This window comes from Coregonus lavaretus (genome assembly GCF_964263955.1).
Source record: "Coregonus lavaretus genome assembly, chromosome: 6".
Lineage (NCBI taxonomy): Eukaryota > Metazoa > Chordata > Actinopteri > Salmoniformes > Salmonidae > Coregonus > Coregonus lavaretus.
In genome coordinates, this window is record NC_139993.1 from 4,992,286 (window position 1) to 5,009,711 (window position 17,426).

Here is a 17,426-nt window from a genome sequence, read left to right on the forward strand (position 1 = left end):
TATTGGTGGCAGTATTGGATTTTTGATCCTATGAAGCTGAAATAATTTAACTATAGAAGTAGGGGACTGGAAATGAGTTTGTTGTTTGATCAGTTGCCGTTCTAACAAATCTAACCTCATCTATACAGTAGTATTTTCAAGTCAAAGCAGACTGGTAGTGTGCAAGATTTTTCAGACTCTGGTAGTGTGCATGCAAGTTGTTTGAACTCTCAAGATCCAGAATGAGACGGCGAACACATAAAGGCCTGTGCGAGGGTACCATTAGCGCAGGAGAAGGGGGCAGCCTGGAGGTAAACAATAATTACAATCAATGCTTGCACCTTTAAGTGGCAACGTTACTTTTTCGATTTGGCTATTTTATATATTTGTCGATATTCTCCTACCTGGCATGCTTTTTACAATATTTAGCTATAAGGCTATATACGGGCCTGCTCTGAAAATTACATCACTAACTAGCACATTTCAGGTGACATTCGAAACCATATCTTACAAGCAGGTTAGCATTTTAGAAGTCAAATGCAACTAGCTATATATTGGAACTCAACTTGTTAGAAGCCTGTTGATTAGTTTGAGTCCTTATGTCTTGCCTTGATCATGTATATCTGGGCAAAGAACATTAAATATAGCATCATCAACGACAAACATGTTTAGATTAATCACATACCCACTGTTATATAGTTGTCACCCAGACACACAGTAAAGTTCCCCCACCTCTTTATTCTCTGCAGTGAACCTGGAGTGTCAGCCCAGCTCAGGCACCTTGGCAGAATATACCCAATGGATCCAGAGAGGTTCAGTCACCAGAGGGAGAATGGAGAGCCAGAGAGATGCATTCAGCGGCGTGAGTATGGAGAACCAGAGACATGCAGTCAGCGGAAGGAGTATGGAGAACTGAGCTCAGGGCAATGGGACAATGGCCTTCAGAAGAGAGACAATGGCCAGGGTATGGCCAGAGAACCCTACAGTGAATACTCCAGCATGAGGAGGACTAGAGAAGGTTGGGAGGAGTATGGTGCTTCCTCTGCTATGAGCTACATCATGGACCCATCGTCCAGAGACTGTAGCCAAGGCTCATTGAGGGGTACCGGTGCTCCCATCTCCCCAGACACAGATGGGGACGTTGATGGAGATCCTGTGGCGCTCCGTGTGGAGGATCTGGAGCTCCTTCGTAAGAGGATGGAGCTGGAGATCATAGAGGAACAGATAGCCCGCAAGAAAGCTGTTCTTGCTATGGAAATGGTTGTGCCTGAAGCAAACGCCATCCCTAAACAGAAGACAAAGGACAAGGACCTTGAAATGTTCACAGAAAATGTTTACAATAAGGATGTTACTCTTAAAGTGAGGGTGAATACCATTTTGAGAAAGTGGGCATGGACCAATGAATGTCGCTCAAAGGTATGTCCTTGTTGTATTTATGTCCTCCATCTGTATTTATGAATAGATTTACAGTGGGGGAAAAAAGTATTTAGTCAGCCACCAATTGTGCAAGTTCTCCCACTTAAAAAGATGAGAGGCCTGTAATTTTCATCATAGGTACACGTCAACTATGACAGACAAATTGAGCTTTTTTCTCTCCAGAAAATCACATTGTAGGATTTTTAATGAATTTATTTGCAAATTATGGTGGAAAATAAGTATTTGGTCACCTACAAACAAGCAAGATTTCTGGCTCTCACAGACCTGTAACTTCTTCTTTAAGAGGCTCCTCTGTCCTCCACTCGTTACCTGTATTAATGGCACCTGTTTGAACTTGTTATCAGTATAAAAGACACCTGTCCACAACCTCAAACAGTCACACTCCAAACTCCACTATGGCCAAGACCAAAGAGCTGTCAAAGGACACCAGAAACAAAATTGTAGACCTGTACCAGGCTGGGAAGACTGAATCTGCAATAGGTAAGCAGCTTGGTTTGAAGAAATCAACTGTGGGAGCAATTATTAGGAAATGGAAGACATACAAGACCACTGATAATCGCCCTCGATCTGGGGCTCCACGCAAGATCTCACCCCGTGGGGTCAAAATGATCACAAGAACGGTGAGCAAAAATCCCAGAACGACACGGGGGACCTAGTGAATGACCTGCAGAGAGCTGGGACCAAAGTAACAAAGCCTACCATCAGTAACACACTGCTTAAGCCAGTACATGTCCAGGCCCGTCTGAAGTTTTCTAGAGTGCATTTGGATGATCCAGAAGAGGATTGGGAGAATGTCATATGGTCAGATGAAACCAAAATAGAACATTTTGGTAAAAACTCAACTCGTCGTGTTTGGAGGACAAAGAATGCTGAGTTGCATCCAAAGAACACCATACCTACTGTGAAGCATGGGGGTGGAAACATCATGCTTTGGGGCTGTTTTTCTGCAAAGGGACCAGGACGACTGATCCGTGTAAAGGAAAGAATGAATGGGGCCATGTATCGTGAGATTTTGAGTGAAAACCTCCTTCCATCAGCAAGGGCATTGAAGATGAAACGTGGCTGGGTCTTTCAGCATGACAATGATCCCAAACACACCGCCCGGGCAACGAAGGAGTGGCTTCGTAAAAAGCATTTCAAGGTCCTGGAGTGGCCTAGCCAGTCTCCAGATCTCAACCCCATAGAAAATCTTTGGAGGGAGTTGAAAGTCTGTGTTGCCCAGCGACAGCCCCAAAACATCACTGCTCTAGAGGAGATCTGCATGGAGGAATGGGCCAAAATACCAGCAACAGTGTGTGAAAACCTTGTGAAGACTTACAGAAAACGTTTGACCTGTGTCATTGCCAACAAACGGTATATAACAAAGTATTGAGAAACTTTTATTGACCAAATACTTATTTTCCACCATAATTTGCAAATAAATTCATTAAAAATCCTACAATGTGATTTTCAGGATTTTTTTTCTCTCATTTTGTCTGTCATAGTTGACGTGTACCTATGATGAAAATTACAGGCCTCTCTCATCTTTTTAAGTGGGAGAACTTGCACAATTGGTGGCTGACTAAATACTTTTTTCCCCCACTGTATTTCCTGATGTTTGGATGCACTGTTCTGTTTACATGGACTAAGGAGAGGCAGTAGAATAACCCCCAAGTGCAGATCTAGAATCTGTTACCCATAACCCTGTCCCATAACCACTGATCCCCGGGCGCCGATGACGTAGACGTCAATTAAGGCAGCCCCCCGCACCTCTCTGATTCAGAGGGGTTGGGTTAAATGCAGAAGACACGTTTCAGTTGAATACATTCAGTTGTACAACTGACTAGGTATCCCCTTTTCCCTTCTGCATTAACCAATTGAAGGTAAAAATACCAAACTGACCTTAGATCAGTATTCAGGGACAACATAGGCCTGATCAGTGTCATACATCTTCTAATTCTTTATTGTGTGTGCCTTTCAGGAAAACTGTCTTACATCTCAAACTCAACAGCACAACATCACCACATATACATACAGTTGAAGTCGGAAGTTGACATACACCTTAGCCAAATACATTTAACTCAGTTTTTCACAATTCCTGACATTTAATCCTAGTACAAATTCCCTGTTTTAGGTCAGTTAGGATCACCACTTTATTTTAAGAATGTGAAATGTCAGAATAATAGTGTAGAGAGTGATTTATTTCAGCTTTTATTTCTTTCATCACATTCCCAGTGGGTCAGAGGTTTACATACACTCAATTAGTATTTGGTAGCATTGCCTTTAAATTGTTTAACTTGGGTCAAACGTTTCGGATAGCCTTCCACAAGCTTCCCACAATAAGTTGGGTGAACTTTGGCCCATTCCTCCTCACAGAGCTGGTGTAACTGAGTCAGGTTTGTAGGCCTCCTCTCTCTCACACGCTTTTTCAGTTCTGCCCACACATTTTCTATAGGATTGAGGTCAGGGCTTTGTGATGGCCACTCCAATACCTTGAATCTGTTGTCCTTAAGCCATTTTGGCTTAAGTGTTAGAGCTAGTAATGTCTCAATATTTATCATTTACAGATTATCTATGACATAGCCAATGAATAGCACAACTTTGGATTTCACCCCCATCTCAAAATCGAATGGTTTCAAAAATCGAATGTTTTATTTTTGGTTAGTTTAATTATCTGATACTGGTGGTACTGGTAATGTCAATATTTTCCTCAATTTACTCCAGGAGGCTGCTTACCACCAGGTACCTCCCAAGCTTGTTCTCCATCCTCCCAAAGTGGTCAAAAGCTTTGTGGAACGGATGAACGAATCCATCCTGCTCAAAGACAGAATAGTGAAGGACAACCTTACCCTGGACTTCCATGAAGAGGAGCATCCTCTGAAACTCAAAGTGGAGGCTTTATTTGAGCAGCGACGCAATTCCACTGTGAATGAGGTATGTACTATGTAGCATATCTGGGATCAATTGTGTTTGAGAGTCACCTCACTCTTAAGGAAGCGGACCAGCATACACATTTTAAATGTATGTAGCTGTTGCAGTGGATGGTTATTTGTTGATATTTCCTCATGTCTCCCGTTTGGTGTCTTATCCCACCGTTCAGGACAAAGCAGCCAAGGGCTTCCAGTACTTCCTCAATGTCCTCAACAAAGGGGTGGACATCGACAAGCTCTCAAAGATTGTCAACAATTTCAAGGATTTACCCTCTGTGGGAGAGGAACTGCCACAAGGTCAGCCGACTCCACTTGATGGCCAGCCTGAGACCACCTGTAAGAGTGAGAGGAAGGTGGCCTCTCGCAAAAGGCACTCCCGGTTTGATGAGCTCCCGCCAGGTTGGCTCAATTGGGTTCAGCCCAATCCGCTTGGGGGTCTGTTGAGTAAAGTGGTCCCAGCAGTTAGCGTTCTGCCACAGGACCACAGTCTCTTACAAAGTGGAGAAGGAGAGATTGGGCAACATAGCCTGGACGAAGCCCAAGCTAAGGCTAAGGATATCCAAAAAAGCAAAAAGTCTCCACCTGTTGAGGAGAAGAGGAAAGGGAGGCAGAAGTCCAAGTCTCCACAGGTGGAGGAGAAGAGGAAAGTGAGGCCTGAGGATGAGCAGAAGTACGGACAGATCCAGAGCCTGCTGCAGACTATTGGGCTGGATCTGGGGGTGGAGGAGTTGGGCCAACTGACCGACAGGACCCAGGAGAGGCTGTATGGGAAGAAGAGAGACCGGGAGAAGAAGGGGGGCGAGAAGGAAAGTGTTTGGGAGGTTGAGAAGGAGAAGGCACCCTCACACAAGGTAGACCAGGAGAGTGAGAGCATGAAGGAGAGCGAGAAAGAGGAGAGAGCATGCGCATGCAAATGTCACAGTATTTCCTTGTTATCAGATAGCTCCAACTCCAGCCCCCCTCGCCATCGGCAGGCCGCGGAATACAAATGCTCTAGCACCAGAGACCAGGACAGAGACAGAGACGGGGGCAGATCTGAGAGAAACAGAGAGAGAGACAGGGGCAGATCTGAGAGAAACAGAGAGAGAGACAGAGAGAGAGACAGGGGCAGATCTGAGAGAAACAGAGAGAGAGACAGGGGCAGGTCTGAGAGAAACAGAGAGAGAGACAGACGCTCTAGTACCAGACACCTGGATAGGTATAGATGGTGGAAGACAGACAGAAAAATACGCTCTAGTACTAGAGCCGGGGACAGAGGGTGGGACAGGAGCAGATCTGAGAGAAACAGAACATCTAGTACCAGAGACGGATCAGAGAAAGACGGGGATAAAGACAGATCTGAGAGAGACAAGGACAGAGAGAGATGGTGGGAGCGAGGCGAAGACTGGGATGGGGACAAGGAAAGCTTCATGGGGCTTTACCCATACTCCAACGATCCTACACACCCTCATGCATCTTTGATGGCAACCTACTCTCAGTACATGGCATACCACAGCATGCACTACGCCTTCCCTCCAGGGTGTAGCTTTCCCCCTGGTACCGTGCCCCCTGGTACCATGCCCCCGAGTACCGTGCCCCCTGGTACCGTGTCACCTGGTACCATGCCCCATGGTACCATGCCCCTCCTCCCTAACCCTCTTGGGTATCCACTCTACCCTACCTGCCCACCTTATTACTATAATGGCACTTCAGAAACCTTTTTCCAGGCATACACCCAGGCCACTGGCAACCCCCAGTTCACAAACATGGATGTACAAGTGCAGGACCCAGACCCATCCCTGAGCATCCCTGAACAGGACATAGAGACTGTGTGGCCCAGACTTGTCGATCCCAGCATAAACCAGGACTCAAAACCTGTTGGACTAAACCATTTGAGGACAAAGAGGACTATAAAGAGGAAACGCTATAAGTTTAATTTGATGCTTCGCAAACGTGCTTTTAAAGGTGTATTGAGACAGCTTAAAGACACTCCTCAGGTGGCTGCCAAGGAGCCCCCCTCTGAGCCAGGTACCAAGAAAGAGCCAGAAGAAGAAGCAGTCATAGAAGGGGAGAAACTGCATTCTGTGGTCCCTCCGGTGGCTACAAAGGATTCTGAGGCACCCTCTAGAACAGGACCCCAAAATAGAAAATGGAGAAAAGGGAAAACACTGGAAGAAAAAGGAGGTATATACAACCCAGGTTTATCCATCAAGGTAAACAGAACCTATATGACAAGGCGGAAACTGCCTTGTCATACAGAACCAGAAGCAGAGGACAAATCATTGACAGAATGGCAGAGACTGTTTGCAGACTCTGTGGCGAAAGTGGCTGCAACGGACCTATTTGCCCTCTCTGAACCAGAGGCTGAGATAAAGCCTGACGGGGAGACGGAGCAGAAAATGACAGACGAAGAGATGAAGGCGAAATTAAAGAAAAAGGTTTGTGACTACATTTGCTCTAAAGAATCATACTTTTTAACTCTGCATTGTTGGGGAAGGGCTCATAAGCATTTCACGGTAAAGTCTACACCTGTTGTATTCGGCGCATGTTGCCAATAAGATTTGATAGATTAGAAAATGTTTGCCTTTTAAAGACAATAATTCTGGGGGTTTTCCAGCTTGGCGAGTTCAACCTGAAGATGATGAAGAAATCAACACATTTAAAAGAAGCCCCAACAGAAGCCCCAACAGAAGCCCCAACATAAGCTGAAAGGGCAGCTGTTGTAGGTAAAACAGCTTGAAATACAACATATGTTTCATATCACACCTTAAAAAGTAAGATGTCACTAATAATACCCATAGTCTTTTATTTGTGACACTTATGCAATGATACGCTTGTCAAATCCAAAGAACATTCATCTCAACTCTTCTTCTCTTCTGCTGATCTTCACAGTGCGTCATGAGCTCACCTCCCCCTCGAACCTGCTGCTGACCCATCCAGACCCTGTGGACATCCATTGGCTAACATCCTTCTTATCTAATGGCCAGTTTATTAGGTTCTGGTCGGACTCTCCTTTGCCCGTTCCATCTCATCCCAAAGATGCTCTATTGGGTATGAGGTCTAGGGACTGTGCAGGCCACTCAAGTAAACTGGACTTGCTGTCATGTTCGAGGCAATGTTTTTCCACTCCTCAATTGTCCAGTGTTGGTGATCACATGCCCACTGGAGCTGCTGCTTCTTGTTTTTAGCTGATAGGGGTGGAACTCGGTGTGGTCTGCAATAGCCCATCCGTGACAAGGATCGACAAGTTGTGCGTTCCGAGATGCTGTTCGGCACACCGCTGCTGTACTGCGCCATTATTTGTCTGTTTGTGGCCCGCCTGTTAGCTTGCACGATTCTTGCCATTCTCCTTTGACCTCTCTCATCAACAAGCTGTTTCTTCGCCAACAGGACTGCCGCTGAATGGATATTTTTTGTTTGTCGCACCATTCTCAGTAAACTCTAGACACTGTTGTGCGTGAAAAGCCCAGGAAGGCGGCATTTCTGAGATACTGCCTGGCACCGACGATCATAACATGCTTAAAGTCTCTTAGGTCACTCGTTTTGCCCATTCTAACGTTCAATGGAACAGTTATTGAATGCCTCGATCCCTGTCTGCCTGCTTTACATAGCAATTCACGGCCACGTAACTCACTGTCTGTAAGAGCGATCCATTTTCGTAAAGGGGGTGGTGTTCCTAATAAACTGGCCGGTGAGTAGTGTTTGGGGGGTATCTGTACTTTACTTCACTATTTATATTTTTGACAACTTTTACTTCGCTACATTCCTAAAGAAAATAATGTACTTTTTACTCAATACATTTTCCCTGACACCAAAAAGTACTCGTTACATTTTGAATACCTAGCAGGACAGGAAAATGGTCCAACTCACACACTTATCAAAAGAACATAATAATAATATGCCATTTAGCAGACGCTTTTATCCAAAGCGACTTACAGTCATGTGTGCATACATTTTTTTTACGTATGGGTGATCCCGGGGATCGAACCCACTACCCTGGCGTTACAAGCACCATGCTCTACCAATTGAGCTACAGAGGACAACATCCCTGGTCATCTCTACTGCCTCTGATCTGGCAGACTCACTAAACACATGCTTTGTTTATAAATTATGCCTGAATGTTGGAGTGTCCTGGCTATCCGTAAATTAAGAAAACACATGCCGTCTGGTTTGCTTAATATAAGGAATTTGATTTTTTTTCTTATTTTTTTTCTTTTTGATACTTAAGTATATTTTAGCAATTACATTTACTTTTGATACTTATACTTACAGTGCCTTGCAAAAGTATTCATCCCCTTTGGCGGTTTTCCTATTTTGTTGCATTACAACCTGTAATTTAAATGGATTTTTATTTGGATTTCATGTAATGGACATACACAAAATAGTCCAAATTGGTGAAGTGAAATGAAATGAAAAAAATAACTTGTTTCAAAAAATGCAAAAAAATTAATAGCGGAAAAGTGGTGCGTGCATATGTATTCACCCCCTTTGCTATGAAGCCCCTAAATAAGATCTGGTGCAACCAATTACCTTCAGAAATCACATAATTAGTCAAATAAAGTCCACCTGTGTGTAATCTAAGTGTCACATGATCTCAGTATACAGTGGGGGAAAAAAGTATTTAGTCAGCCACCAATTGTGCAAGTTCTCCCACTTAAAAAGATGAGAGAGGCCTGTAATTTTCATCATAGGTACACGTCAACTATGACAGACAAAATGAGATTTTTTTTCTCCAGAAAATCACATTGTAGGATTTTTTATGAATTTATTTGCAAATTATGGTGGAAAATAAGTATTTGGTCACCTACAAACAAGCAAGATTTCTGGCTCTCACAGACCTGTAACTTCTTCTTTAAGAGGCTCCTCTGTCCTCCACTCGTTACCTGTATTAATGGCACCTGTTTGAACTTGTTATCAGTATAAAAGACACCTGTCCACAACCTCAAACAGTCACACTCCAAACTCCACTATGGCCAAGACCAAAGAGCTGCAGATCTCCTCTAGAGCAGTGATGTTTTGGGGCTGTCGCTGGGCAACACAGACTTTCAACTCCCTCCAAAGATTTTCTATTAGGCTGAGATCTGGAGACTGGCTAGGCCACTCCAGGACCTTGAAATGCTTCTTACGAAGCCACTCCTTCGTTGCCCGGGTGGTGTGTTTGGGATCATTGTCATGCTGAAAGACCCAGCCACGTTCCATCTTCAATGCCCTTGCTGATGGAAGGAGGTTTTCACTCAAAATCTCATGATACATGGCCCCATTCATTCTTTCCTTTACACGGATCAGTCGTCCTGGTCCCTTTGCAGAAAAACAGCCCCAAAGCATGATGTTTCCACCCCCATGCTTCACAGTAGGTATGGTGTTCTTTGGATGCAACTCAGCATTCTTTGTCCTCCAAACACGACGAGTTGAGTTTTTACCAAAATGTTCTATTTTGGTTTCATCTGACCATATGACATTCTCCCAATCCTCTTCTGGATCATCCAAATGCACTCTAGCAAACTTCAGACGGGCCTGGACATGTACTGGCTTAAGCAGGGGGACACGTCTGGCACTGCAGGATTTGAGTCCCTGGCGGCGTAGTGTGTTACTGATGGTAGGCTTTGTTACTTTGGTCCCAGGTCTCTGCAGGTCATTCACTAGGTCCCCCCGTGTGGTTCTGGGATTTTTGCTCACCGTTCTTGTGATCATTTTGACCCCACGGGGTGAGATCTTGCGTGGAGCCCCAGATCGAGGGAGATTATCAGTGGTCTTTTATGTCTTCCATTTCCTAATAATTGCTCCAACAGTTGATTTCTTCAAACCAAGCTGCTTACCTATTGCAGATTCAGTCTTCCCAGCCTGGTACAGGTCTACAATTTTGTTTCTGGTGTCCTTTGACAGCTCTTTGGTCTTGGCCATAGTGGAGTTTGGAGTGTGACTGTTTGAGGTTGTGGACAGGTGTCTTTTATACTGATAACAAGTTCAAACAGGTGCCATTAATACAGGTAACGAGTGGAGGACAGAGGAGCCCCTTAAAGAAGAAGTTACAGGTCTGTGAGAGCCAGAAATCTTGCTTGTTTGTAGGTGACCAAATACTTATTTTCCACCATCATTTGCAAATTAATTCATAAAAAATCCTACAATGTGATTTTCTGGAAAAATGTTCTCTCTCATCTTTTTAAGTGGGAGAACTTGCACAATTGGTGGCTGACTAAATACTTTTTTCCCCCACTGTATATACACCTGTTCTGAAAGGCCCCAGAGTCTGCAACACCACTAAGCAAGGGGCACCACCAAGCAAACGGCACCATGAAGACCAAGGAGCTCTCCAAACAGGTCAAGGACAAAGTTGTGGCGAAGTACAGATCAGGGTTGGGTTATATAAAAATATCAGAAACTTTGAACATCCCACGGAGCACCATTAAATCCATTATTAAAAAATTGAAAGAATATGGCACCACAACAAACCTACCAAGAGAGGGCCGCCCACCAAAACTCATGGACCAGGCAAGGAGGGCATTAATCAGAGGCAACAAAGAGACCAAAGATAACCCTGAAGGAGCTGCAAAGCTCCACAGCGGAGATTGGAGTATCTGTCCATAGGTCCACTTTAAGCCATACACTCCACAGAGCTGAGCTTTACGGAAGGGTGGCCAGAAAAAAGCCATTGCTTAAAGAAAGAAATAAGCAAACACGTTTGGTGTTCGCCAAACACATGTTGAGACTCCCCAAACATATGGAAGAAGGTACTCTGGTCAGATGAGACTACAATTGAGCTTTTTGGCCATCAAGGAAAATGCTATGTCTGGCGCAAACCCAACACCTCTCATCACCCGAGAACACCATCCCCACAGTGAAGCATGGTGGTGGCAGCATCATGCTGTGGGGATGTTTTTCATCGGCAGGGACTGGGAAACTGGTCAGAATTGAAGGAATGATGGATGGCGCTAAATGCATGGAAATTCTTGAGGGAAACCTGTTTGTCTTCCAGAGATTTGAGACTGGGACAGAGGTTCACCTTCCAGCAGGACAATGACCCTAAGCATACTGCTAAAGCAACACTCAAGTGGTTTAAGGGGAAACATTTAAATGTATTGGAATGGCCTAGTCAATGCCCAGACCTCAATCCAATTGAGAATCTGTGGTATGACTTAAAGATTGCTGTACACCAGCGGAACCCATCCAACTTGAAGGAGCTGGAGCAGTTTTGTCTTGAAGAATGGGAAAATCCCAGTGGCTAGATGTGCCAAGCTTATAGAGACATACCCCAAGAGACTTGCAGCTGTAATTGCTGCAAAAGGTGGCTCTACAAAGTATTGACTTTGGGGGGGTGAATAGTTATGCATGCTCAAGTTTTCTGTTTTTTTGGTCTTATTTCTTGTTTGTTTCACAATTAAATTCATTTTGCATCTTGAAAGTGGTAGGCATGTTGTGTAAATCAAATGATACAAATGATACGTCTCCTGAGTGGCGCAGTGGTCTAAGGCACTGCATCGCAGTGCTAACTGTGCCACTAGAGATCCTGGTTCGAATCCAGGCTCTGTCGCAGCCGGCCGCGACCGGGAGACTCATGGGCGGCGCACAATTGGCCCAGCGTCGTCCAGGGTAGGGGAGGGAATGGCCGGCAGGGATGTAGCTCAGTTGATAGAGCATGGCGTTTGCAACGCCAGGGTTGTGGGTTCGATTCCCACGGGGGGCCAGTATTTAAAAAAAATAATGTATTCACTAACTGTAAGTCGCTCTGGATAAGAGCGTCTGCTAAATGACTAAAATGTAAATGTAATACAAACCCCACAAAAATCCATTTGAATTCCAGGTTGTAAGGCAACAAAATAGGAAAAATGCCAAAGGGGGTAATACTTTCGCAAGCCACTGTAAGTATATTTAAAACCAAATACTTTAAGACTTTTTACTCAAGGAGTGTTTTACTGGGTGACTTTCACTTTTACTTGAGTCATTTTCAATTAAGGTATCTTTACCTTTACTCAAGTATGATAATTGGGTACTTTTTCCACCACTGATTGCATTCTACCACCTGGAATGTCATTGCATTCTACCACCAGAATATTTCTAGATTTGTGCACTGAATAAAAATATAAACACAACATGTAAATGCTGAAAAAGAAAATCCCAGAAATGTTCCATTTGCACAGAAAGCTTATTTCGCTCAAATTTTGTGCACAAATTTGTTTACATCCCTGTTAGTGAGCTTTTCCCCTTTGCCAAGATTATCCATCCACCTGACAGGTGTGGCATATAAAGAAGCTGATTAAACAGCATAGGTGCACCTTGTGCTGGGGACAGTAAATGGCCACTTTAAAATGTACAGTTTTGTCACACAACACAATGCCACAGATGTCTCAAGTTTTGAGGGAGCATGCAGTTGGCATGCCGACTGCAGGAATGTCCACCAGAGCTGTTGCCAGATAATTTCATGTTAATATCTCTACCATAAGCTGCCTCCAACATTGTTTTAGAGAATTTGGCAGTACGTCCAACCGGCCTCACATCCGCAGACCACGTGTAACAACTCCAGCCCACGACCACCACATCCGGCTTCTTCACCTGCAGGATCATCTATGAAATCCATAGATTAGGGCCTAATGAATTTATTTCAATTGACTTATTTCCTTATATGAACTCTTAACTCGGTAAAAAATGAGAAATTGTTGCATGTATAATAATACTACCATAGGATTTGTTGTCTTCTGGCCATGTCCTCTGAGGCTTCATATTGACGTTTTTTTCAGTGTACTGTAAGTTCAGGTTGCTTTTATGTTATTATGGAATTGGCAGAGCCAAGAGGTTGTTTTAGTTATAAAAGACAGGAAACTGTCTGACTATTTTCAATTCCAAGCTTCTATTTCTATAGATCCTGTCCTGTTTCACTTTGTATATATTTAACTTAATAAACAGATTTCTTTGTATCTCAGGACTAAGTGTGGAGTAATGTATAATTTCTACCTAATGGGGTTAAAAATTAATCATGAATTAAGTTATGTCTAGACATAAAACACATTTGAACTTAATATTAGATAATACATCTTTGTAAATTCATGTACATTATATTTGTGTAGATAGTGTATAGTTTGAACTTTAGATTTGTGTGTATTGTCGTGGATAATTATCACTATACTTGTTAACAATAAAAAGTTATTCCAGAGTTTTTGTTGGATCAAGACAGACTTTTATTACATGAAGCAACAAAAGCTGAGCTGGTCCATGGAGTAGCTGCTTGCCATGACTTGAAGCTCTCTTTTTATACAGACACAAATGCATAGTCAAGCTTATACAACATACATAGTTACTCCTCTCTATGTGAATGAATAACATCTTTCAGTGTCACATGTTGGTTACTCACGAGGCTACGTGCATTTCTCTAAGTGGGGCTTCTGTCTCTTATTAGTGGCGTGACTCAAAAAAGTATATACATACATACGTTAAAGAACAATCACACTCTGTATTGACTATATTCACTATCCAGACATGCATCTGGAGTACAAAATATCAATCATGTTCATTCTGTTTTACCTTTATCATTTCATAACACATTATAAAACATATCAATTAATACTTAAACATGGTTTAAACATGTCATGTTCATAACCCATTCTCCACAGCCATCCTCCCAGGACCCTCCCAGGTTTTTCCTTGTGACTATGTGCATCAGGTCATAAGCACAAACAAGTGATAACACCAGTTCCATTGTTACTCCTATCTCCACACAGCCACAACGATACATTTTCTTCTTCATTGCCATACCCAGATCAGCTGCAGTGAATTAGAGGGAATCATCCATTATTAGAACCACAGCATTTGCACTAAAAAAATGTCTCTGCTCTGTTTTAACCCTTTAATTGGTTCTTAATCCATAAGCATTTAAGGCATATAGGTGTTTCATTCTACAACATATGTACTAGAAAATTATCCATAGTATTCTGTGTTCCTCTGTTTTCAGGAAGAGATAGAGTCTGAAGCACATGGCATGGAACATGTCATTTCAGATTTTCTACAACTCAAGAAGACAAATACAAGATTGTATTGTAGTATGTCTTTTTTTGCAGATTTAAAAAAGAAACCAACAGTTGTTGCAAATATACAGCACTTGTTCTGTTAAACAAAACCTAGTACAACACACCTCCAAATAAATTACACAAATAACCAAAATAGGAGTCTTTTGAAAAAACCCTAATCAAGTTGCATCTCCAGCAGTCATTTGGAGTGAAATATCCTCCCATATTACTTGGTGAATAGGAGAGCCGTGTGTGTGTTTATGTGCGTGTGTTTGTTTGTATGTGTGTGTGCGTGCATGCATACGTGAGTGTGTGTGTGTGTGTGTGTGTGTTGTGTGCATATGTGAGTGTGTGTGTGTCTATAACCCTAATTTAAAGCTCATCCCTCTCCTCTCCTTCACAGAGGCAGGCTCCTCTCTGGCTGTTCATGTAGGGCCTGCAGCCCAGAGTCCAGACTGTGTTGAACAGGGTGTCTGCTACCGTCTCACAGGCTAGAAGGTAAAGAGGGACATGGGGATGAGAGTTAATTACTGGCCTATTTAAACATCTTGAACAAAATATCAATAGGCCTGATGAATGTGCAATGAAGTTCAGGTATAGGGCTGTAGGTGTAATCTGTGGCTCTGTATGAAAAGTATACAAGCTGTCAAATCTTTGATTTCTCCTTAATTCCTTGCCCCCCCCCCCCTCAAAGTTCATTGGAGAAGGAGGTTTGAGGGGAGGGACGTTGGAGCCTCCTGCAATGGACTTTGAGAGGGAGTTGAGGAACAGAGGAATCAAGGGCTTGACGGCTTCTACACTTTTCAGACTGTGGAACTTTCCATGTACACTGCATCAGGTTGACTGACCTTCGACCTTTGACATGAAGCCCAGGCTCTTCTTAAGGTCAGAGCAGATGCTGTGGAGACACCAGCGGAACTTGGAGTCGCAGCGGTACTTGTTGGAGCCGCAGGTGTCGTAACATATGTCCAGCTGGTTGCAGCACTTAGTCATGGCTGGGATACCCAGGTCAACCTTGATGGAACAGGACAAGGGTGGTGAGTATGTGTGTGTGTGCGCTATGATGGTGTTATACACTGAGTGTACAAAACATTAGGAACACCTTCCTAATATTGAGTTGCACCTTCTTGTGCCCTCAGAACAGTCTCCATTTGTCAGGCAAGGACTCTACAAGGTGTCGAAAGCGTTCCACAGTGATGCTGGCCCATGTTGACTCCAATGCTCAAGTTCTCTGGATGTCGTTTGGGTGGTGGACTATTCTTGATACACACATGAAACTGTTGAGCGTTTAAAAACACGGCAGCATTGCAGTTCTTGACATACTCAAACCTGTGTGCCAGACACCTACTACCATAGCCCATTCAAAGGCACTTAAATATTTTGTCTTGCCCATTCACCCTCTGAATGGCACACATACACAATCCATATCTCAATTGTCTCAAGGCTTAAAAATCCTTCTTTAACCTGTCTCCTCCCCTTCATTTACACTGATTGAAGTGGATTTAACAAGTGACATCAATAAGGGATCATAGCTTTCACATGGATTCACCTGGTCAGTCTGTCATGGAAGGAGCATGTGTTCCTAATGTTTTATACACTCAGTGTATGTGTACACTTCAATCTGTATATTATTGGAGTTGTATGACCAATGTACTATTTTGATTTGCATTCTAGAAAAATACTTCATTGTGGAAATGTTTCACTGAGCATTGATGTGTGTGTTTCCAATCATCCACATATGCATACACTATTGGGTACCGGAAGACCTAGGAAGTAGGAGCTGCATCCATTGGGCTCTGGCATCTGGTAGTCAGGGCGAGGAATAGCAGCTTTACCTGAGGTAGAAAGAATGTTAGAGACAACATCAGTTCCCTTCAATTCAAGTATTTGGAATATTTTAATTCCACTTTTATGTTTTTTTTAATCCAATGAGGAAAAAAGGAACTGGAATTTCTGTTTATTTCATAAATGGACTGAATTTACTTGAAATGGAACTGAACCCAACCTTGATCGCCATCCACACTTGATTGACTAACCCAGCGAAGGGAGCCCACTGGGCACAGATGTCAATTCAAAGTCTAATCCACATTGGTTCAACGTAATTTCATTGAAATTATGTGGAAACAAAGTTGATTCAACCAGTGTGTGCCCAGTGGGAGGTTGGATGTCCGTCAGACGTTGTTGGGAAAGATTATCAGTTCATCAATGGTGGTAACCAAAACAGGATCCAATGTCAATACAGGTAAAGTCCATGGACATGCGATATCATTGGTGAAGGCTACAGCCTAGCTGTGAATCGCTGAGTTTTTCACACTTTACCTCATGACACCTCTGCCAGCTATCTCTCCCTTGCTCATAGTCCAGTGACTGAGGTGCATTATCAGATGTGAGGTGATAAAGGTTATTAGTAATGTCAAAGGAATTCCAGGTGTAAGCTTTCCCTAATCAGTTATATGGTGTTCTTGCATTAAAGAGTTTGAATGGCTTTAACATGACGATGTGTTAAGACTTCAGAAAATCTTAATGTCCATGTGTACCTCCATTGTGTACCATCTCCCTAATCATAATAGATCTACCTGCCGGATAATCTTTACACAATTTGAACTATAGGATCACATTGAAGCGGTCTGTACAAAACAGAATATCTTGGCTAACTAATCACTAGCCTGGTCTATATCTAGATGGGCTTGTTTAGCTAACTCCTCTGACTATCGTTGGCATGCCACGCATATGATACATGTATGATAGGCTAGCCAGAGGAGTTGGTCATGTTCTTACCATATCGACAGCGGTACTGGCACACTCCATCGCGTCCGCCCATAAGCTCCAGCATGGAATCAAAGTATCCATTGACGGCTTCGAAGCTTCCCCTAACGGAGTTCAGTCCCCACTCGTCCTCATCCTCTGCCTGGGAGGGGTCGACAGGGGCCTGGCTTGGGTCCACTGGTGCAGGTTCCTCAGCATCCTGGGAGAGGGTCCCCTGGATGGAGAGGCCCAAAACCAGAAGGAGGGCAAGTGAGGCCCAGTGTGTCATATTGAGGTTCAGAGAAGCAGAGGGGCAGCTAGGGACACAGCGTTGACGATCCACAGAGTTCAGCTGGGGGAATGAGAGAATCACAAACACACA

General features: G+C 43.5%; 2 protein-coding genes across 2 annotated transcripts; one reads left to right on the forward strand and one right to left on the reverse strand.

Annotated features, from left to right (window-relative positions):
* The first annotated feature begins 52 nt into the window (after window positions 1–52).
* LOC311130752 (uncharacterized protein) lies at window positions 53–8,183 on the forward strand. The gene is made up of 6 exons (XM_084163546.1): window positions 53–290; window positions 729–1,395; window positions 4,120–4,329; window positions 4,496–6,742; window positions 6,922–7,030; window positions 7,197–8,183. The coding sequence occupies exons 2-5, from the start codon at window positions 778–780 to the stop codon at window positions 7,006–7,008; spliced, it is 3,162 nt and encodes a 1,053-aa protein (XP_084019672.1). The 5' UTR covers window positions 53–290; window positions 729–777; the 3' UTR covers window positions 7,009–7,030; window positions 7,197–8,183.
* A 5,344-nt stretch (window positions 8,184–13,527) lies between these two features.
* LOC311130627 (group XIIB secretory phospholipase A2-like protein) lies at window positions 13,528–17,423 on the reverse strand. The gene is made up of 4 exons (XM_084163415.1): window positions 17,078–17,423; window positions 16,046–16,134; window positions 15,148–15,313; window positions 13,528–14,790 (listed from the first exon to the last, which is right to left on the reverse strand). The coding sequence occupies exons 1-4, from the start codon at window positions 17,331–17,333 to the stop codon at window positions 14,672–14,674; spliced, it is 630 nt and encodes a 209-aa protein (XP_084019541.1). The 5' UTR covers window positions 17,334–17,423; the 3' UTR covers window positions 13,528–14,671.
* Between the last annotated feature and the right edge of the window lie 3 nt (window positions 17,424–17,426).

Bases quoted from the DNA above. Each gene is read 5' to 3' on its own strand.
- LOC311130752 (XM_084163546.1), top strand. From the start codon at position 778: ATGGATCCAGAGAGGTTCAGTCACCAGAGGGAGAATGGAGAGCCAGAG. The intron at 4,330-4,495 runs GTATGTACTATG...CCCACCGTTCAG, and splicing joins GCAATTCCACTGTGAATGAG to GACAAAGCAGCCAAGGGCTT. The intron at 6,743-6,921 runs GTTTGTGACTAC...GGGGTTTTCCAG, and splicing joins AGGCGAAATTAAAGAAAAAG to CTTGGCGAGTTCAACCTGAA.
- LOC311130627 (XM_084163415.1), bottom strand. From the start codon at position 17,333: ATGACACACTGGGCCTCACTTGCCCTCCTTCTGGTTTTGGGCCTCTCC. The intron at 15,314-16,045 runs GTATGCATATGT...TGTTCCATCAAG, and splicing joins GTCTTCCGGTACCCAATAGT to GTTGACCTGGGTATCCCAGC. The intron at 14,791-15,147 runs GTCAGTCAACCT...TTTACCTTCTAG, and splicing joins CTTCATGTCAAAGGTCGAAG to CCTGTGAGACGGTAGCAGAC.